This window comes from Quercus suber, unplaced genomic scaffold (assembly GCF_002906115.3).
Source record: "Quercus suber isolate HL8 unplaced genomic scaffold, Cork oak 2.0 scaffold_571, whole genome shotgun sequence".
NCBI lineage: Eukaryota > Viridiplantae > Streptophyta > Magnoliopsida > Fagales > Fagaceae > Quercus > Quercus suber.
In genome coordinates this window covers 454,767-472,394 of record NW_027070016.1, presented here as the reverse complement: position 1 = coordinate 472,394, position 17,628 = coordinate 454,767, and the positions used below count along the sequence as shown (strand labels likewise).

General features: G+C 37.1%; 1 protein-coding gene across 1 annotated transcript; it reads right to left on the bottom strand.

The window, feature by feature from the left end:
- Positions 1-4,837: 4,837 nt before the first annotated feature.
- LOC136063755 (uncharacterized) lies at positions 4,838-5,815 on the bottom strand. Its single transcript, XM_065764601.1, has one exon. It carries the CDS (start codon positions 5,813-5,815, stop codon positions 4,838-4,840), a length of 978 nt encoding a protein of 325 aa, XP_065620673.1.
- Between the last annotated feature and the right edge of the window lie 11,813 nt (positions 5,816-17,628).

The window sequence follows — 17,628 nt, the reverse complement described above, 5'->3', positions numbered from 1 at the left end:
TGCAACAAATCCTTCCCCTTTACTAAATGGGTTCTAAATCTTACTTTAACCACAATATGAGTATGTTACCTAGAGAATGGTGATGACTTGTACTCCCATTTCTTCTATTGGTAAAGAATTCATAAGGCTTTGGCAAGATTAGAGCTTATTTAGGAGAAATCCCTAAAAATATATATTTTTCCAATAAACATTTACTTTCCTTGTCTTTAAATTCTAAGCAATTTACTTTCCTTTTCTTTAAATTCCTAGTGTTCCTCCAAAAAAAAAAAAAAAAAAAAAATCTTTAAATTCCTAGTCATTTACTTTTATTGTCTTTAAATTGCAAGCAATTTATTTTTAAGTCTTATATTTAAATTCCTTTACTTTTAAGCACTATACTTTCTTGTCTTTTAATTTTTAGCACCTTTATTTATTTTTGTTGCTTTACATTCTTTCTCATATGCAACAAATCCTTCCCCTTTCCTAAATGGGTTCTAAACCTTACTTTAACCGTAATATGAGTATGTTACCTAGAGAATGGTGATGACTTGTACTCCCATTTCTTCTATTGGTAAAGAATTCATAAGGCTTTGACAAGATTAGAACTTATTTAGGAGAAATCCCTAAAAATATATATTTTTTTCCGATAAACATTTACTTTCCTTGTCTTTAAATTCTAAGCAATTTACTTTCTGTGGGTACTTAGGATGTACGGATCTTCGGGCCAAGGGCTTTTTGTCTTGTAGCCTTTTACACCGCATCCTCGGCATGTCCTTCAATGTCCTAGGCCGTCCTCGGACGGCTTTGCAACGTCCTAGGCATGCATGGCAATGTCCTAAGCATGCTTGGCAACGTTCTCGGTCAGTGTCCTAGGAGTCCCACATCGAAGGAAAACCCCCCCACTTGCTGCCTTATAAGCTGTGAAGCGAAGGGAGTAGTGTACCATCAATTTAGTTATTCGAATAACTATAAACTCATGGTACACGGTGTTCTAGGAGTTTCACATCGAAGGAAAACCCCCCCACTTGCTGCCTTATAAGCTGTGAAGCGAAGGGAGTAGTGTACCATTAGTTTAGTTATTCGAATAACTATAAACTGATGGTACACTACTCCCTTCACTTCACAGCTTATAAGGCAGCAAGTGGGGGGGTTTTCCTTCGATGTGGGACTCCTAGGACACCGTCCGAGGACGTTGCCAAGCATGCCTAGGACGTTGCAAAGCCATTCGAGGACGGCCTAGGACGTTGAAGGACATGCCGAGGATGCGGTGTAAAAGGCTACAAGGCAAAAAGCCCTTGGCCCGAAGATCCGTACAGTCCGAGGACGTTGCCAAGCATGCCTAGGACGTTGCCATGCATGCCTAGGATGTTGCAAAGCCATTCGAGGACGGCCTAGGATGTTGAAGGACATGCCGAGGATGCGGTGTAAAAGGCTACAAGGCAAAAAGCCCTTGGCCCGAAGATCCGTACATCCTAGGTACCCACAATAAAAGGGCCTTTGCAACGTCCTAGGCATGCATGGCAACGTCCTAGGCATGCTTGACAACGTCCTCGGACGGTGTTCTAGGAGTCCCACAATGAAGGAAAAACCCCCCACTTGCTGCCTTATAAGTTGTGAAGCGAAGGGAGTAGTGTACCATCAGTTTATAGGTCCTTCCCAATTTGGTCCCAGTTTCCCATGGGCCGGGTTTTTGGTGGCTAAAGAAACCCTTTTTAGGACGAGATCCCCAATGTTGAAATGCCTAGATTTCACCATGGCATCATACTGCTTTGCCATGAGATTTTTGTATCTTGCTGTTCTCTGCTCTGCTTCCATCCTTACCTTGTCTATAAGATCGAGGTTAAGATGAATCTGCTCCTTGTTTTCTTCATCTTGATACTTCATCACCCTATGGCCGGCCATGTGCACCTCTGCAGGTATGATTGCTTTACTCCCATAAGCTAGTTTGAAAGGAGTTTCCTCAATGAGGGTCCTCGTTGTTGTTCTGTAAGCCCACAAAACACCTAGTAATTCATCTAGCCATACTCCCTTTACCCCTTCAAGCCGAGTCTTGATGATTTTCAACAATGATCGGTTTGCCACTTCTGCTTGTCCATTGGCCTGTGGGTGGAAGGGTGAAGAGTAATGATTCTTGATTCCCAGTTGGTCACAAAATTTTTTGAAGGGTGTATTGTTGAACTGTCGTCCATTGTCAGACACTAGCACCCTAGGTACTCCAAATCTACACACAATGTTCTTTCAGACTAAGTTTTTGACATTCTGTTGTGTAATTTTTGCTAAGGGTTTAGCTTCCACCCACTTAGTGAAATAATCTATTCCTACCACAAAAAATTTCATATGCCTAGTTCCAGTAGAGAAATGGCCTAATATATCAAAATCCTATTGTGCAAAAGGCCAAGTGGCCGCATTGGAGTGAGATATTCTGACGGCTGTCTAGGAATATTACTGAAACATTGACATTGATCACATACCTTGACATATGCCTTTGCATCAGCTTGGATGGTTGGCCAATAGTATCCTGCACGGATGACCTTGTGGACGAGAGATCTGGCTCCTGAGTGGTTCCCACATGTTCCTTCATGAACTTTCTTCAACACGTAATTTGCCTCGTCTGGAGCTAAGCATCTTAGGTATGGCTGGAAAAAACCTCATTTGTATAGTACCTCGTTCATAAGGATGTACCTAGCTGATTTAACCCTGAGTTTTTTGGCCTCTTCCTTCCCCTCTAGAAGCCTTCTGTCCCTCAAATATGAAACTATCGGGGTCATCCAATTTTCTTCATCTTCTAGTTGTAACATTTCGGGGAAGTCTACGCTTGGCATGTACTGGATTTCATCAAACCCATCCCCGACTTCATTTGTGGAGGCTTCCTTTGCTAGAGTATCTGCTTCCGTGTTCTCTTCCCTTAGGATTTGAACGAAATCAGCTTCTTTGAATTTTTTCATAAGGCGTACCACCTTCTTCAAATATCTCTTCATTCTATCTTCCTTGGCTTCACATGTCCCATTTACTTGCTCTATGACCAACTGAAAGTCTCCTAAGACAAGTATTGAATCTGCTTCAACTGATTTAGCCAACTCCAACCCTTTAAGAAGGGCCTCATACTCTGCTTCATTATTAATTGTTTGGTACTGCAAGTGAACCTTGTGCTTCAGTTTATCTCCTTCTGGTGACAGCAAAACAACTCCTATACCTCTTGCATGCAATGTAGATGATCCATCTACATGGACGACCCATTTTTTATTGTCTTCTTTTTTATCCAAGTCCTCACAAATTGGATTGAATTCTGCAATGAAATCTACCAAGGCTTGAGCCTTTATTGCATTTCTCGGTTGGTACCGAATGTCGAATTCACTAAGTTCAACTGCCCATTGGATTAGTCGTCCTGCAACTTCTAGTTTGTTCATTGTCTTCTTGAGTGGATGATCTATCATGACATTGATGACATGAACTTGGAAGTAGTGTCTAACTTCCTAGAAGCTATTATCAGTGCAAAAGCTAACTTCTCTATTAGTGGGTACCTTCCTTCTGCCCCTCTCAGCGCTCGGCTAGTGCAATACACAGGCTTTTGCACCTTCCCTTCCTCTCTGATTAATGCTGAACTCACGACATGTGGGGACACGGCTAAGTACAAATATAGTTCTTCTCCTAGCAAGGACGGACTTAATAATGGAGTCGTGGTAAGATAATTTTTCAGATCATGGAAGGCCTTTTGACACTCGTCCATTCATTCAAATGCCTTCCTGAGGATTTTGAAGAAGGGTAAACACTTATTTGTAGCTTTTGAAACAAATATGTTTAAAGCTGCAACTCTTCCAGTGAGGGATTGGAGTTCCTTGATGTTTTTCGGTGGTTCCATGTTCAATATTGCTTGGATTTTGTTTGGATTTGCTTCAATACCTCTCTGTGAAACTATGAATCCTAAAAACTTTCCTGACGATACTCCGAATGTACATTTACTTGGGTTCAGCTTCATCTTATATCGCCTAAGTGTCTCAAAAGTTTCCTGAAGATCCTCCAAGTGGCTTTCCTTGTCTAAGCTCTTCACAAGCATGTCGTCAACATATACTTCCACATTCCGTCCTATCTATGGACGAAACATGTGATTCACCAACCTTTGGTAAGTTGCCCCTGCGTTCTTTAGACCGAAGGGCATCACCTTGTAACAAAACAAACCTTAACTGGTAATAAATGAGGTCTTTTCTTAATCAGCCTCGTCCATCTTTATATGATTATATCCTTAGAAGGTGTCCATGAAGCTCAACAGTTGATGGCCAGCTGTAGAATCAACCAATTAATCAATACGCGGCAAAGGATAACTATCTTTAGGGCAAGCCTTGTTCAAGTCAGTGAAGTATACACACATCCTCCATTTGCCATTTGCCTTCTTTACCATCACTACATTTGCTAACCAATCCGGGTAATAGACTTCACAGATAAACTGTGCTATGGTTAGTTTTTGAACCTCCTCCTTGATAGCTTTATCTCGTTCACGAGCAAACACCCTTTTCTTTTAACGAACAGGCTTAGAAGAGGGGAAGACGTTCAATCGATGAGTAATTACACTAGGATCAATACCTAGCATGTCATCATAACTCCATGCAAAAACATCGATACTCTTCCTTAGAAATTGGATGAGGTTCTCAGGATCGCTTTCTTGTAATAAAATGTCTTCCAGTATTTCAATAGGTTTTGCGACAACTCTTTTCTCTTCTATACTCATAGTCTGCACCTGCTCGTCTAATGCCAACATAGCTAGATAACATTCTTTGGCTGCCAACTGATCTCCTTGTGCTTGTCCAATTCTATGCTCCGTAAGAAATTTGACTGATAGATGATAGATGGATGTTACTGCCTTCTAACTGTTTAAAGTTGGTCTTCCAATGATGGCATTGTATGAGGATGAACAATCTACTACAAGGAAATTCACTTCTTTGATTATCTGCTGTGGATATGACCCCACCACCACAGGCAAGGTAATAGTACTTACGGGCTGCACTTTCATTGCTCTAAATCCTATTAGTGGTGAACATGCTGGACAAAGTTGATCTCGTCCAAACCTCATCTGCTGGAAGGCAGGATAATACAATATATCCACTGAGCTTCCATTATTCACCAACATCCTCCTGGTTCTGTAATCTGCAATGAGTAAGGTAATGACAATTGCATCGTCGTGTGGATGATGAATTCTCTTAGCTTCTTCGTCCGTGAAAGAAATGGTTAGCTCGTCTGTCTCCTTCGTCCTTGGGGATCGTCTAGAGAGTTGGACATTTTGCACCACTTTGAGATACGTCTTCTTTGATCTGAAAGATTGTCCTTCAGAAGTCCTTCCTATGATAACCCTTATTTCTCCAAGTGGAAGTCGTGATGATTCTTCTATTTTTCCCTTTAACTTCTCGTCTTTATGATCCCTTCCAACGAAGTGCCTCAATTTCTCTTGTCTAATGAGGTTTTCGATCTGCTGCTTCAAGTCAAAACACTCGTCTGTGTCATGCCCGTGGTCTCTATAGAAGCGACAATATTTATTCTTATTGCACTTGTTAGGATCTCCTTTCATCTTCTCTAGCCATTTCAAGGAAGGATCATCCTTGATTTGCATGAGCACATGATTGAGTGGGGCATTTAGGGGTGTGTAATTTTGATTCCTTGCTGAAGGACCTGCCTTCCTGTTGTCTCGGTCTTTCTTATCTTCCATTCGTCCCTTCTTTGGACGAGGCCCTTGCCTAGAATGAAGTGTGGGGTTTGCCTCCATCCTTTGAGCTCTCTTTCTCTTCTTAGCTATGATTGCATCTTCTGCATTCATAAAGTTTTGGGCTGAATGGACGAGTTCAGCCATGGACTGGGGTTCTTTCTCTTATAGCTTATGAATGAATGAGTCCGAGTTAACTCTATTGTGGAAGGCTGCCAACAATAGCTTGTTGTCTACCTTGTCCACTGTCAGTGCTTCCCTGTTGAAACAAGTGATGAAGGACCGCAATCTTTCATTCTCTCCTTGTTCTATAGTTAAAAGGCTGGACGAGGAGCGCTTATGTCTTTGTCATCCGATGAAGTTGTTGACAAACAACTTACTCAATTCTTCAAAAGAACTGACTGTGCTTAGAGGTATCTTGCTGAACCACACTCGCGTTGGTCCTTTAAGGGTGGTAGGGAAGGCTCTACACATAATTTCATCTGGAACCCCTTGGAAATGCATTGTAGTCTTGAAAGTAGCAATATAATCGAAGGGATCACGCGTTCCATCATATGAATCCAAGGAAGGCATTTTGAACTTTGGGGGCAAGGGATGACCATAGATGGAAGCTGTGAAAAGGGAATCTGTTCGGTGAACCAAATCCTCTACGGGATTTGCCCTTCTCATGTTCTCCTTCATCTCGTCCATAACCTTCCTCATCTGATCTATCTCTTTCTCCAAGTGTGGCACCCTTCTCGAAGTGGTGCCCTTTGATTAATTCTCGGGCTCAGCATTTCCCCCTATATCTTCTTGACTCTGGGCTTGTTCTTTAGCATATCCTTCACGACGCTGCCTCTTTATCTCCCTAGTTAACTCTTGGTTCTGACAAGTTAACTCCGCCATGACGATTGCCATAGACTGTATATGTTGGATGGAAGGCGGTTGTATGACAGGTGCAGATTGGCAATCTCAGTTGGGATGGCTAGAAGTATCCCTACTCTCTTGGTGGCCTGTTTTAGTAGCCCTTGATCTAGTCTGAACCATGCAGCCTTTTGTTAGAGAAAGATAAACTGCCAAATTTGAAGTTTTCTCCTTCCCACAGACAGTGCCAACTGATGTTGAACAAAATTAATAGGCCGGACAATTCGGCTTTGATGGGCTGAAGGTGGTAGCGAAGGCCTGAAAAAGAACACACAATATCAAAGGAGACCGGCGTGGACCGGCCTAAGATCCTCCGATGACTAAGTTAGTATCTTCCCATAAATGGAATTCTAACTGTATTGGAGTAATGTCAGAATGCTCTTATACCTTTGCTTGATTCAGACCGATCCTTATATAGGGTACCTTGGAGCAGTTATTTGGTTAAGTAACTTCCCCAAGATTTGTAGAAGTCCAAAATTTTGGAAATAACTTCTTCAACAGCTACAGTTGTAACCGCTAATGAAAGTTACATACTTAGGAGAAATTGGTGGCGATGAACACGGGTCGTCCATGTGATTTACACATAGATGACTCATCTGTCCTGATTGCCTGAGGGTCGTCCATGTGCTATGCGCATGGACGACTCTTTGTATACAGGCAGATGTTGTGTGGTCGTCCATGCACTTTGCACATGGACGACTGATTTGCCTAAGGTTTATTTGATTAATCAATACTCATGGACAATCCCTATGGATGAACCAGAGATTGTCAAATTTGTTATCCCATCAGTCATAAATAACATTTTTTTTTTTTAAGAAACAAATCATAATAACATTGTATAACTCAAAAAAGAAAAGAAAAAGAAATTGACATAATAAAATGACTTACAAATTAAAACATATATTCATAGATAATTGCATTTTTTATAGTATATTTTCTTAAAAAGAAAACACAATACATAAACCTTTGAATTTTTATTTTTAATTTTTTAAGAGTAATGATTTTTTAGCAAAATCTAGCAAAAATTTGTATTTGCCTTAGCATTAATTTTTGTTCTTTATTGTCTATTCCATAGCAATTTTTGTTTTAGAAACAAATTCATACCAATTATTTTAATAAGACTAATGGCAGATAGTTAGAAACGAATAGAAAATACATGTGAAAGATGAAATAATAATATTATTAATACCAAATGTAACACATTTAGTATTTTTTTTTCTTTTTAAATAAGTCATTTATATAACATGTACCTTTTAAAAAGTTTCATTTTAATGTTATGAATGCAGTTTTGATGCCCATTTCGGTTTGTCGATTAGAATAGAATATGGGCAAAGCTAAGGATACTAAAAATCCCACAACGCCACAACACAAAAGCTGTGTCCTTCACATTTTCTATAGAATATTTTAGCGTTGACTTATTTTTTATTATTGCTAATATATATAAATTAGTTCTATAATAATAATAATAATAATAGAATATTTTAGCGCTGACTTATTTTGGATTATTGCTAATATGTGGCACCCTTCTCGAAGTGGTGCCCTTTGATTAATTCTCGGGCTCAGCATTTCCCCCTCTATCTTCTTGACTCTGGGCTTGTTCTTCAGTATATCCTTCACGATGCTGCCTCTCTATCTCCCTAGTCAACTCTTGGTTCTGACAAGTTAACTCCGCCATGACGACTGCCATAGACTGTATATGTTGGATGGAAGGCGGTTGTGTGACAGGCGCAGATTGGCAATCTCGGTTGGGATGGCTAGAAGCATCCCTACTCTCTTGGTGGCCTGGGCTAGTAGCCCTTGATCTAGTCCGAACCATGCAGCCTTTTGTCAGAGAAAGATAAACTGCCAAATTTGAAGTTTTCTCCTTCCCACAAATGGCGCCAACTGATGCTGAACAGAATTTATAGGCTGGACAATTCGGCTTTGATGGGCTGAAGGTGGTAGCGAAGGCCTGAAAAAGAACACACAATATCAAAGGAGACCGACGTGGACCGGCCTAAGACCCTCCGATGACTAAGTTAGTATCTTCCCACAAATGGAATTCTAACTATATTGGAGTAATGTCAGAATGCTCTTATACCTTTGCTTGATTCAGACCGGTCCTTATATAGGGTACCTTGGAGTAGTTATTTGGTTAAGTAACTTCCCTAAGATTTGTGGAAGTCCGAAATTTCGGAAATAACTTCTTCAACAACTACAGAAGTTGTAACCGCTAATGGAAGTTACATACTTAGGAGAAATTGGTGGCGATGAACACGAGTCGTCCATGTGATTTACACATAGATGACTCATCTGTCCTGATTGCTTGAGGGTCGTCCATGTGCTATGCGCATGGACGACTCTTTGTATACAGGCAGATGTCGTGTGGTCGTCCGTGCGCTTTGCACATGGACGACTGATTTGCCTAAGGTTTATTTGGTTAATCAAGACTCATGGATGATCCCTATGGATGAACCAGAGATGGTCAAATTTGTTATCCCATTAGTCATAAATAACTTCTTCTTTTTTTTTTCAAAAACAAATCATAATAACATTGTATAACTCAAAAAAGAAAAGAAAAAGAAATTGACATAATAAAATGACTTACAAATTAAAACATATATTCATAGATAATTGCATTTTTTATAGTATATTTTCTTAAAAAGAAAACACAATACATAAACCTTTGAATTGTTATTTTTAATTTTTTAAGAGTAATGATTTTTTAGCAAAATCTAGCAAAAATTTGTATTTTCCTTAGCATTAATTTTTGTTCTTTATTGTCTTTTCCATAGCAATTTTTGTTTTAGAAACAAATTCATACCAATTATTTTAATAAGACTAATGGCAGATAGTTAGAAACGAACAGAAAATACATGTGAAAGATGAAATAATAATATTATTAATACCAAATGTAACACATTTTGCATTTTTTTTTCTTTTTAAATAAGTCATTTATATAACATGTACCTTTTAAAAAGTTTCATTTTAATGTTATGAATGCAGTTTCGATGCCCATTTCGGTTTGTTGATTAGAATAGAATATGGGCAAAGCTAAGGATACTAAAAATCCCACAACGCCACAACACAAAAGTTGTGTCCTTCACATTTTCTATAAAATATTTTAGCTTTGACTTATTTTTTATTATTGCTAATATATATAAATTAGTTCTATAATAATAATAATAATAATAGAATATTTTAGCGCTGACTTATTTTGGATTATTGCTAATATGTATAAATTAGTTCTATAATAATAATAATCTAATGCACAGTAAAAGGAAATCTTAAAAGTGATGTAAATTGGAAGTTTTAAAGGAAAAAAAAAATCAAATTGGCATTTTTGTAATTTAGTAAATATAGACGCACCTTTCTATGAAGCTTCATTTTTCACTTTTGCTAAAATCTACCCCTTCCTACGCCTGTAACTCTTTCTTCTTCTTTTTTCTCCTCTTTCTTTTCTTCACTATAACTTCTCTTATAGTTATAACAATGTTATTATTAATTTTGTTTCGGAACCCATTTCGGTTTATCTAGTGAAACGGAATATTTCGATACTGGCCTATTTTAGTGTACTGTTTCAAAGTTTCTTAAAATAATATATATATATATATATTATTACTATTATATAAAATAATGAATTAAATTTAATATTTAAATAAAATTGGATTAAAATATTTATTTATAATTTTTCTATAAACAAAATTCACATTTTGGATAGTTGTAAACGGTACAAATGTACAATAAATATGAGAGTCAAAGCACCTCTTGTATGTACAAAAAGAATCCTTTACTTCATATATATATATATATTCTAGAAACAGTAGAAATATTACTCTTGGATAAGTATTGTTAAGTTACCAGCACCTTATCAACCACTCTCTATTTTTTTTTTTTTTTAAATTAAAAAAAAAAAAAAACAGCCTTTAGCTTTCTACTCTAGAAACAGCTGGAAACCAATTTTTTTATTTTTTATTTTTAAGATTCATCTCTTCTAAGGAGTCTAGAGTCTAGACTGTTGATTTGTCTTCTGACTCTTCTCTTCTTATAGTCTTCGTCTTCTTCGTTTGAATGCCCCAAATCTTTACCATAAGTCTCTTATATTCTCTCACAGTGCCCTCCGTATCTCTCTATCATCTCTTTCATCTTCTCTTTATTTTATTTTCTTTTGCCCACAATAAGATCCACTGCCTTTCTTCTCTTCTTCTTCTATCAAATGCTTTGAAAGTTGAAAAATGGGAAACGGGTCTGGTGGAGTTGGTCTGTTGGTTTGTGGGTATGGTGGGTAGGTGCCTTTAGATGCTTTGCTGTTGGTTTGCCGTGGGTCTGATGGAGGAGGAGCTAGTAGAGGAAGGCAAGGAAGAGAAGGCATAACATCGTGAAAGGGAAAGGCAGAGTCTTCGTGAAAGGAAAAGGTCGGGTTTTAAAAAAGTTTTATTANACAGGTCGACACGACTGACCCATTTAATAAATGAGCCGTGTTAGGGTTGAAGAGTCTTGACTCGTTTAATAAACATGTCAGGTTAGTATTGACCCATATAGTCGTATACACAGACCCGACACGCGAATACGAATTGTCACCCCTAGGAAACACGGATTTTACCACTTAAACCATGTATAAGTGGGCCCTCTAAGAGTCAATTTCTTATTCACTCCTTAAATAGTTTTAGGTAATGATAATGTCCTCATGGACGAGAATATGTTCCACTTTGGACCTATGCGTATGCGACCTACTTTAAGTTTGGCTAAAAAATAGCCAACCAAACACTTGCTAAAACCCATCTTTCCAATTGATATTGTGTGTTAATAAGATTATCATATATCATATATATTATGTTAAAGGTGAAGCACAATCAAAATCTAAATTAGTTTTTAATTGCTGTATAATTTTGCACCATGTGTTCAATTTAATCTTTTTAATTTTGAATCCAAGTGGCTCATCATAATACATAGCACAAAAGACGAGATGACCACCTTACTCACCTAGGTAAGACCACCTAATCATCACTAGAGCTAAATGTTTCTATGTGTAAGCATGGGTTACAACATAATATTGTTAATAACAATACACATAAACATAAACATAAACTAAAAATAATAATGAACATCAACATAATATTAAAACTAATAATGATAGAAAATCATGGTGATGATACTTCTTGATTGTGATTTTGTTTTCCAAGAAATACCCTTAACCTTGAGCCTTCATTAGTAATTTTTTTACCAATAATTATAGGTTGGCAAGGGTTCATCCAAATGTGGATACTTAAATTATTTTATTGTCATGCATTTTTGGCTTTAATAATTTGGACTCTGATGGGTAACAAAAAATTACATCTATGGTTCGTCCAGATGGGTCGTCCATAATGAACGGTTAGCCAAACAACCAAGCCATCTCCTATTCGTCCAGATATCTCGTCCTTGGGATGTTGGACAATTGATTAACCAAATAAACCTTAGGCAAATCAGTCGTCCATGTGAAGGGCAGGACGACCACACGACATCGCGCGCATACAAAGAGTCGTCCATGGCAGATGCATGGAGACTACGCAATCACTGTAGACAAATTCTATGTGAAACTACATTACGACTCGTGTTCATCGCCCCAATCCCTCCCAGTATGTAACTTCCATTAGCGGTTAATTCTTAGGTTGAGAGGTTATTTCCGGACTTCCAAATCTTTGAGGAAGTTACTTAACATAACTACCCAGAATACCCTATATAAGGACCGGTCTTAACACAGCAAAGGTATAAGAGCATTTGTACATTAATATAAGTTGAATCCATTGGGAAGAAACTAACTTTGTCATCGGAGGGTTTTAGGCCGGTTCACCCCGGTCCCCTTTGATGTTGTTTCTCTTTTCAGGCCTTCGCTACCACCTTCAGCCCATCAAAGCCGAATTGTCCAGCCTATAAATTCTGTTCAGCATCAGACTCGAAATTGTAAACCTAACAAATGTGCTTGGTTACTTGACAAATCCACTAAAATGTATCAAGACCAAAATTGGATAAGATAAAATATACACTATTGTAGTTATGTGATATTGTTTAGATTTTTTTTCCAACACCATCAAAAACGAAAATGGATAACTAGCTAGATGAGATATAATATACACTATTATAGTTATGTGATATATATATATATATATATATATATATATATTGTCAAATCCTTCAATTTGAATTAGCAAGAGTAATCTCTCCTTGCATAATATGGATTCCAAACATTCATGATCTAGTCAAAACCTATTTGACTAGGTTGTGGAAGCAACGAGATTTAAAATAAGCTGCTACCAGTAATCACAAGGTTAGGAGCAAATCTATTATAATTCTAACAGAAGCACCAAATTCACTCCAAATCTGTTCTACCTAGACAATATTTTAATTTGTGCTTGGTTGAACCCAAGCTAACTATATATTGTATGAATAAGCTAAGAACATGTTGCTTGTGCCTACACCAACATGATTAAATTGGCTACATCGAAGCTAGTATAATATCCCATTATGATGGATTCATATGAAGGTGTGGTCAGGTCAAATAAATGGGTAGGTCACAGAGAAGGAGCAATGAGGAGGGTAAAGAAAAAAAAAAGTGAAATGAATATAATAACATTCAATTAGAAACTAATTTTTTTTACCTCCAATAATCATGAAATCAAGATCACAAGATTTGAACTTGTCAGATCTACAACTAGTAAGAGTATGGTAATAATGAGAAGAAATTAAAATCAACAACCAAAAACAAATTCCCTCCACACCATGCATCCAATTTCAACTTTCAAGTACTTGTAGTTTGATAACAATTCAAAATTGAAATTTAAGGAAACTAAGAATTTTTTTTTTTTTTTGGTTTTAAACTAAGACACATAAAAAAGGGGACTTGGTTAGGTCCAGTGCATCCACGGTACTGGACCTAGTCAGATGGAAACATGTCTCCAAAAGTAAACATGTGTCACTATCTTAACGGGTCTAGTGTTACTGAAAATTGGACCCAAGCTTGACCCAAAAGAAGAAGAAGAAGAGAATTAAATTGAACTATTTTCTTCTACTTACACTAGGACGGACTCTAGCAGACCATCACTAATAAATGCATTTTAAGGGCCATAATGCTATCAATAACAATACACATAAACATGAACAAAATAACCATAAACATTAACATAAGGTTAAAACTAATATTGATAATGATACTTCTTGAATGTGATTGTGTTTATCAAGCAATACCCATAAGCCGCAATCCAAGTGGTGTTTCCAATAAAAATGAAATATGAAAATTCGATATGACATAAGTATATCCAGTGAAATGCATCAATAATGAAATTAGAATGATATAATATGCATGATTGTAGTAATGGCATATGTAAGGACGCGTTTTGATCCACAACCCAAGAGATTTGGACAATGGCCCAATAAACCCAAAACAATAAATTTGTTAGAGAGTGGGCTTGTTAATGAATGTTCAATGAGTTAAAGTATAGATCATAGTAGGCTAGTTCATGTAAGAATAAATAAGACAAACAGTTTGAAAAGAAAAATACCCCTCGGTCAGGTCTGAGGATGGTATGTTCTTATATATTTCTCCCAGACTCAAACAAATATTCAAGTTCTTGGTTACACATTCATTTCTTTTCTGGTTTTCTGATGATCCCCCCTGTAATGGAATCCTCCTTTTTTTATATCCCTTTTCCTTCTTTCATTTTAGTTGTCTACGTGTAGATCAGATATCTAATTTCCTTGACACTTGTCTCATCAGCACCTTTTGAAGTCTTTGAGGGTAGCTGTGAGGTTAGAAGTTATTGTTCAAGAATCACCTCCACATTAATGTGACTAGTTGGTTAGGTGCAGAGCATTTAATGCGGTGGTAGCAGTTTTCTTCCCAAATATTTTTCAATTCTCTGATTCACTTCTCTCTGAAGCTTATCCTCCCAAGCATAGTTGTCCATTGCCCAATACTTGATGGGTGGTTGGACTTCAGGCTTCCACTTTGTTGGCCGAGAAAGGGTGGCTCCTCGGACAACGTCACCTGTTTATTATGACTAGACCTCTTCCTCGGCCCAATAACTTACTTACCTTCACTAAAACTTGTCTGTCCTCGAGCTCTTTGACATCCTCGAGTGCGGCCCACGGTCCAATATCTTTATCTGGGCCTTTCAACTCTACAGGATATTTTAGAGATTTTTTTTTCTCCCAATTCCATTAAAAACGAAATTGGTGATTAATACTCATTTTCTCGTTTAGATGAATCAAACCTTCTGCTTAGGGTGTAGAAGCAATGGGATTTGAAATAACACTTGAAAAAAAAAAATTACGAATTCATTATAAAATTTGTACAATGCCAGTTTTATGAATGGCCTTCTAAAATTTTCAAGTAAATGATAGTTGGAAGAATCCTCTCCAACTACATTGGTGTTGACAGGTCCGGATCGGCTGGGCGAGCCGACAATGTACCCTTTAGTTGGGGTTAATGCTTACTAGTATATATATTTATATGTCTATTTGGCAACAATATTTTTTCTAAGATGACATTTTGACAAACTTTCAACAAAAAGTTACATCCAAATGCAATGGTGGTAGAATTTCGGCCATGAAGCATTACTTTCAAGCTTCTATTCCTTTATCTTTGAAAAAATTTTATGAATATTTTAAAGCAATTTCCTTTCCCCAAATGATAAAGGGGTACTTAGCCAGTATATGAATTTACGATACAAAATCAATAAAAGAACAAAATGATAAAGGGGGTCATGGAAATCAAAGAACTGGGAATCCATGACAACTATGGAAACTGGTTTGTTCCATTAGTATTGGTCTTGAGATTCATCACCAGTTACTCATGCTGGTCCTTAACCTCGGCATGTTTTAGACTCAAATGCAAGTAGCGCTCACTTAAGTCTCTCAACTCGGCCTCTAGTAATGATATCCTTTGCTCGCATTCCTTTTTATTTGCTACCGGATCTTGGCCTTTCAGCTTCTCTGGAGTATCCGAATATTGATTTTGTCCCTCAGATGATAAACTGAACACAAAGAAGCAGTAACAGAAATGGTTAGCAACTTAGAATCACTACATAACATGGGAATAGTTTTAGTGCTTCATTAACATCAGTTTTGTATTTGCCACCAAGTATGTGACTTTTGTGGCAAGGTATGTGTCTTATATCTTATAGAGACGTAGTATGTTCTTGGTGTTGCAAATGAGGCTAGCTATTTCAGAACAACATTTGGATGGTTTTTCTAGGCAGGACATTAATTAGAATGGTCTGGGAAGTATGTACAACCATGTCTCAGTAAGATTTTTGATATTCTGGCTTGAAACAATTAAATAATACTTAGCAGATACAGTGAAGTCATTTGATTCTGTAATTTCATTGGCTCTTTGCTTAAAAATATTTTGGTGGAAGCCTTAGAATGAGGAAGGAAGGTTCTTAGCTTTAAAGGAGTGGACTGCTCTTTGCCAATCAAAAAAGAATGGAGGTCTTGACTTATGGAGGATTACTGTGAAAATTAAAGAGGACAATGTAAAATTGTAGAAGATGAGGAAGCGAAAGCAATTAGATAAGAAAGAAAAGAACAAATGTGGTTCAGCCTAATGGCCTATCACCACACCAACAAAGGCCAAAAGACTACATCTTAAATTACTTAATTTTATAACACAATGCAATAGAACCCATAGTTACAGTGGGAGTTACAAAATTTGAAAATAGGTCAACTATCAATTAATTAGATGGATATTTCGATTTTGAATTTCTATCAATCTATAAGAGTTGGTAGTTTTTGGTATAAAAATGAGAATCAATTCATGAACTTGTAGAGCACATCAGATCAGAGTAGCCTAAAGATCAATTGTAATACAGTTGTGACATCGTCACACGCTGTCTTAGCTAGATTAATTAGAGATAGCATGGGAAGCATGCTGTATGCTGCATCTAAAAAATATCAAGCCACTAAGCCAGAGATAGTGGAAACAGAAGCAACTGGGCTATGATCACTAATAAGCAACAAGGAAGCCACAATGTTACCATAGGAGGAGACCCTAAATTGTGTTTTGATTCTATTCAAGGAAAAGGATTGAAGTCGAGCTGGAAAGTCACTCAATTATCTCAGAAGTGTTATTAATTAGCTCAGGAGTGTCGTAGGTTCAGTTTTGACTGGGTGCATAGGGAGGTCAATAAAGCGCCACACGTATCAGGCCAATGGGTTATGGGCACTTAAAAATTCTTTTGTGGGATGTAAAAATATTAACGCAGCTCTTCCAAGTCTCAGTAAAGTTATACTGGAGGATGCTTGACTGATGTAAATAGTTGAAAACTCAAAACTTTCAAAGAACTACATCTATATGTGAGAAATGGAATCAGAGAACTCAAAACATTCAATTGCTACTTGTCTGTCTTACTTTGGAAACAGTTGGTACATTTATAAACAGAAATATACCATTGTTCCTACCTCTTAAGCTGAGTTTTATACATGTCACTTTCTCTCATAACCTCAGAGGGTTCATTCTCAAGAAACCAGATGTGTGTTGCAGGATCAATTCCTTCGTAGTTTCAATGAAATATTCTTCATCACTACCGCAAACAGAAACACTTGTCATATATATGCTTATACCTCGTGCGGAGAGAGAGAGAGAGAGAGAGAGAGAGAGAGAGTGAGTGAGTGAGTATGTCTGTTGGTGCTGGTTAACTATTTAATCAATACAATAAAAGTTGACTTTGGTTAGTTTCTTTTCATGAATAGTGAATACATACCTCTGCTATTTAGTATATATCTTCTTTCTGCTCTATTGTTATATGGGAAAATACTATCACACGTAAACACGTAGTACACACACCCAAAAATAAAAAAAAAAAAAAAAAAACCAAGAAAAAACGTGACTTCTTTCGAAGAAATAAATAGTTCTCTTGTTATATATATTCTTATAATTTCTCCCCTTGTATCTTCTATTAATCTTGTTAGACTTTGACACACTTTAACTCATGCTCAATGTATAAGGTCAGGCTGACTCATAACAATCATAACCAAATTAATAAATTTAGCATCTTCTTAGAGCATTAGCATTGGGAAATGCTAATGCCAAATCTAAGAAA

Coding starts and splice junctions, on each gene's coding strand:
- LOC136063755 (XM_065764601.1), bottom strand. CDS start 5,815: ATGGCTGAACTCGTCCATTCAGCCCAAAACTTTATGAATGCAGAAGAT.